Below are 5,890 nucleotides of genomic sequence, written 5' to 3'. Positions count from 1 at the left end.
CCGACTCTGAATTTTCAAACAGAAGGAAGAGAAACTCCTTAAAAGGAAGGAAGAGAAACTCCTTGAAAGAGTTCCAAAAGGAAAAGAAAAACAAGTAAAAGGAATTTTCTCTAGTAGTCCCGGTAAAAATAGATTATTAGTAGTCTTTTATTTTTTAACCGTCAGATCTGTTTAAAATCTGTTTGTTTTTAATCTGATATGATTTTAATTAAATTTAATGATTAAAAACTGGGACTATTAGTAGTCTCACCTAACTTGGTATGTAATTTTTAATTAACTAAAACACAATTTTTTACCTCGATTATAAAACGTTTGTTTCTTGTGCAAGTGATTTTTTTTTTTTTTTTTTTTGGTTGAATGTAAGTATCACAAGACTAAAGAAAAGAGAGCCAGCCGACTCTGAATTTTCAAACAGAAGGAAGAGAAACTCCTTAAAAGGAAGGAAGAGAAACTCCTTGAAAGAGTTCCAAAAGAAAAAGATAAACAAGTAAAAGGGATTTTCTCTAGTAGTTCCGGTAAAAATGGATTATTAGTAGTCTTTTATTTTTCAGTCGTCAGATCTGTTGAAAATCTGTTTGTTTTTAATCTGATATGATTTTAACCAAATTTAATGATTAGAAACTGAGACTACTAATAAAACGGATTACCATAGAAATTCTTGAAAAGCAATCCATAAAAACTTCCTTTGGTTTATCAGGAAAAATTCATAACTTATGTGAAAATGACAAACAAAAAGCGCGTGGCATGCATTCTTTAATTCAATTATAACCTTTAAATTTGAGTCATTAACAAAGGTCTTTTTTAGGAATACATACATACACAAAATACATATATAAAATATTACATAAGACATATACATGATAGCATTAATCTATATATATAGACGCACACACTTGAAGTTTTTATTAAAAACCTCATTTATATTCAAAACCCATTCGTTTTAAACTGATCACTTGCTTACTTGTATGTAGATCCCAATTTAATTTTTTTTTAAAAGAAGTGTTTTACTTTTTTTTTCTTTTTGCCATATTGGCCTCTTAAATTTGATACATATGAATGTGGCTGAAATATTACGGTAACAAATCGGGGAACTAACTTTTGTGTCCCTTTATTTCTGTCTTATTTTATGCCTATCTAATAATATTATGTCACGTCGTTTAAAATATCGCGTTAATTAAAAGATTCTTATCACGTCAATTAAAAAATTATGACGTGACATGTTATTATTAGAGGGACACGAAATGAGACAAGATTAGGGGCCATATGAACCCATTCTCAAATAGAGACTCAAATATATTGTCTAATTTTAGAGTTTTTAATTGGTATCTAACTAATCAAATCATGTCACATCATGTAAAAAGTTTAGATTATTTTTTAACTTACATTGATTAGGACATCAAAAATTAGACGGGAGATTTGAATCCAACAAATATTACTTTTTTTTGACCTTTCGGCAAGTGAGATCAGTTGGTTCTGGATGGGGTGTGAGGACACAAATAATGCTCTTTATTAACAAGAAGCAAGAAGCATAAAAATAAAAAAAAAATAAAAAAAAGGTACTTTTTTCTTCACTCCACCGGCTGATATAACCGATAAACTGTAACTAAGAAAAATTAAGAAAAGGCCAAACATACGCATTCAATCAACTTTTTAATATCATAATTACAAAGACTAGCTAATATGTAGATACTAATATAGCTTCAACTCACGTCTCCACAAATTCAAGAGAAGATCTAACTTAGGGTCAAGTTTGACGGTGGAAAATTGAAATTTTTATTATCTAAATTCATTCCCCAAACGTTTCCTCGTGGGAGAGAACAGGCGCTTCTTGGCATGACGTGGAACGCTGCCATTTGGATGCGTCACTAATTACATTGTTTTTTCCATCAATACCCCCCGATCACAGTTATCATGATCATCTACACCATTAATCTTGAACTGATCAACATTACACAGCTCCCAGAAGTCCAAATCAAAGTCAAAGCACTGGAGTTTCTCAAGAAAACTACCCTCCTCATCGTCACAATTAGTAGTACTTGAGACGTTATTAGTATTTTCCATTGGTCGAACTGTTGGGTTTTCATCTAATTCAGTATAAGGGTGATTTTCTAGGGCACTTTTTGTGGGCTGTGAAAATTCGTCAACTCGGAGTGGTTGTACTGAAGCAACACTCGCAGTAGGATGCGCACTAACCAGAACCTGGTTAATATTTGTGCAATGCTTCAAAGCCTCTGTCTGAACTGCACTTGTACGTTGAACAGTCGGCGTTTTGGTATTGGTCGATATTATTGCTTGGGTAATGCTTTGAGAGTGTGCCGGTTTTGTGTTATTTTGCAGCTTCTTCCTCTCATGATCCAGCTCGTAATTGGAAGATGGCTGGTTTGATCGTTTAATACTACTACCTTTCCTTTTCTTCTGTAAGATTGTGTTCCAGTAGTTTTTTATTTCATTGTCGGTTCGTCCAGGAAGTCTTCCCGCTATCAACGCCCATCTGTATATTCAATAATGGACTTGACTTGATCAGCAAAAAAAATATAAAAATAATAATAACAACAATAACAATTTGCTTGTTCATCTCCTTATATTCTTGTTACGTATCTTTCACGTACCTTTTATGATATTATATTATAAGGGAATATGAATGGGGAAAAAGAATAAGGGGATCATGTGGGCCAAATCCATACAATCCATATTAATGCATAGCAAATTACAAGATAAATAATTAGATGATCAAACGTTATAACTAATCTTTTTTTAGCAAACATATAAATGCACATTTCCTTATATCCATAAGAAAGGTTAAACAAAAAGGAAGAGAAGGGGGTAGAAATCAGAGAATTTGGACGTTTCAAAACAATAGAATAATATATATATATATATATATATATATATATATTATGAGAGAAGATCATATTTGGAGATAAACGTACCTGTTTCCTAACAGCTTGTGAAGCCTGATTATCAGATCCTCTTCCTCTTCAGAGATGTTACCCCTTTTAATATCAGGTCTGAGATAATTCAGCCACCTTAGTCTGCAACTCTTTCCACATCTTTTAAGACCTATACCCGTATCCTACATTTTAGTTTCTATGTAAAAAGCAAAGCTTAGAAGTGACGACAAACCCACTAAAGGCCAATTCTTTTTATCTCAGTTGAGAATTTGATCTGTAAAGTGAATTTTATATGAGAAAAAAAAATACGATAATAAGAAAATTAAATATAAATTTTTATGAGAGAAACATTGCAGTAAAAAAGTTTAAGTTGTGATCCGAGTTGAGAAATTAAAGAATGGCGGACACTTGAGTGTACTAAAAAAAATTAAAAAAACAAAAAACAAAAAAAAATAAACAAATAATTACACAATTATGATGATCATATGAACAAAAGTATTCTTTAAAACACTTAAAAATTATACACTAACCAGCTTTTATAGGAAGGTCTCTCCATTTTCCTTTACCGTGAGTTTTGATGTAGTCTGTGAGGATTTTGTCCTCAAGAGCCGTCCAAGGTCCTTTGTTCATTCCGTCCTGCTTGGCGCAACAAGGAGTTCGTCCCATTTGAATTATTTTGCCGTGATCTCTCTCTCTCTCTCTCTCTCTCTCTCTTTCTCACTGGAAAACGCAATATTGCTATGTAGGGATTAGGGAATTGATATCACGTATCAAACCTTTATATAGGCAAATGTTTTCTTAATTTAAAAGAAATAGACTAGTAAATAATGACATGTGTTTATACCTAATTAAGAATGGCAATTTCGACCTGTGTTTATACCCATGAGACTAGTAAATTTTTAAAAAATAGACTAGTAAATAATGACCTTTGTTTGTACCTAATTATGATCTAGTTAGAAAATAAGACAATTTTATATTCCCATGAGCAACGTCAGCTGGCACCCTTCTCTTCCATTTTCATTTTCTATATCAATTTCTTGTTCTTCTAATCTGCTTTCAAATTTGAAATAAGAAAGGGATTTAAAAATAATAATAATAATAATAATAATAATAGATAAATGTCCGCGACTTGTATAAAAATGTACTAAAAATGCCCTTGTACGGCGTAATATATTCTATTCTCCGCAACGACTCGCAAAAATGGGTATGTGCCCTAAGGGTATTTGCTTCTTCTTTTTTTTTTTTTATGTCACCTGGACTTGGCCGCCAAAACAATTTAATTTTGTTCAGTTCGCCGAATTGAGCTTTTAATTTAAGTTAAGAGATGACTTTATGTAAGAGTTGATGTTACTTTTCGTGAGAATTTTTAACTGTAACAAAACTAAAATTAAAAACTCAAATCGGTGAAATAAGAGCCCGTTTGGTTCATAGATTAGAACCATGAGATTAGAACCATTTTTGATTTACGTGTGTTTTTTATGAGAGAAAATACTATAACGAACTATAAACTATGATTCGAATCAGAGAATGAATCCTCCAACCAAACGGGCATACCCACTAAACACAATCAAGAATTAGCAACTTAGTTTGACTTTTCTAGACCATAAACTAATTTATAATATTATTGATAGTCATTTAACTGTCTTTAATATTAGTTGACCAGTTCAGTGCTTTCTTTTCTTTAAAGGCCAATAGAATTAATTTGTGATATTAGGATAATTTAATAACTAGTAAAGGAGTATGACAAATTACGAGAATATAAAATGCTGTGAATAAAACAGTGAGATCATTAAAACAGTAAATATTTTTTAATAAAAAACAGTAAAAATTTTTGCAAATTAATTAAACAAAAAAAAAGAGAAATATTAACAAATGCCCCTTAAAAGTATATAGGTCTTTATTTTTAATCTTTACTCGTGATTAATACTCTTTTTAATCAAATAACTATATTAACAAAAAGTATTAATCAAAAATAAAGAATAAAAATATTGATTCGCGCATTTTAAGAATAAATTCAACGATGTATTCTAAAAAAAAAAATCTGATAGTTGTTTATACTGTGAATAAATGCATTTATTTACTACTGTTGAACTACGACGAGGAATTAGAGTTAATTTCCGTTATTATCAGGAATTAGACCATATATATGTAATATGTTCATAGCAATATATAATACCAAAAGTTTTTAATAATTATGTTTCCATAAAGTCACTCAATAAATATAAAAATTTTAATAAAATGTGACGTAATAAGAACTCAATTTCATTAGTTGTTATAAAATTTTTAGTCAACTATTAAATTTATCACAACCGTCGAATCACTATCTTATATTTAAAATAACGATATCTATCAATGAGTAAATATTATGATAACTATTAGAACTACACTCATATATATATATATATATATATATATTAATGTTTTGATAGTTGCTTGATCGGTTAAGTGCGCGAGACAGCGTACAGATTTCCGCTTAGAGAAATAGCAGTCACAGTTCAAACAACGTGGTCAAAAAATAAGATCCACCCGTGACGATGGATTCATTATATGACATTTAAATTTGACTGAAAAAATAATCATACAATTTTCATTTTATTTTGATTTTATTTTGATTGAAAAAATAAAGAAATAGAGAAGAGATAATTAAAGTTAAATAGTCTTCTTCACAGGATACATACTATGACTAGTAATACGGTGCAAATAATTTCTAAAATCTGATAAAAAAAAGAATATAAACAAGCAAAAAACTTTTCAAAAATTTTATTTATCATAGAAAATTACATAACACAATTTTCAACAAAAATTTGGATAAATTGAATAAAAAAATAACAACGTAAAAGACATTCTTTTTTCTGTTTGAATAAATTACATACTATTTACACCTAACCTCGTAAGTTCTAAGGATAATTAAAAAAAAATACCAACGATACGGAAGCACATTTATTTATTTATTTTGAGAAATTGGGGAAGCACATTTATTATAAAATGGCATGTTGCAT

The 5,890-nt window shown here is 29.9% G+C and overlaps 1 protein-coding gene across 1 annotated transcript; it reads right to left on the bottom strand.

Moving 5' to 3' along the window:
* Positions 1-1,869: 1,869 nt before the first annotated feature.
* Positions 1,870-3,557, bottom strand: LOC21401556 (transcription factor WER). The gene is made up of 3 exons (XM_010100055.1): positions 3,422-3,557; positions 2,931-3,060; positions 1,870-2,491 (listed from the first exon to the last, which is right to left on the bottom strand). The coding sequence occupies exons 1-3, from the start codon at positions 3,555-3,557 to the stop codon at positions 1,870-1,872; spliced, it is 888 nt and encodes a 295-aa protein (XP_010098357.1).
* Positions 3,558-5,890: the final 2,333 nt, after the last annotated feature.

This window comes from Morus notabilis, unplaced genomic scaffold (assembly GCF_000414095.1).
Source record: "Morus notabilis unplaced genomic scaffold, ASM41409v2 Scaffold348, whole genome shotgun sequence".
Taxonomy (NCBI): Eukaryota; Viridiplantae; Streptophyta; class Magnoliopsida; order Rosales; family Moraceae; genus Morus; species Morus notabilis.
This window is presented reverse-complemented; position numbering and strand designations above follow the sequence as displayed.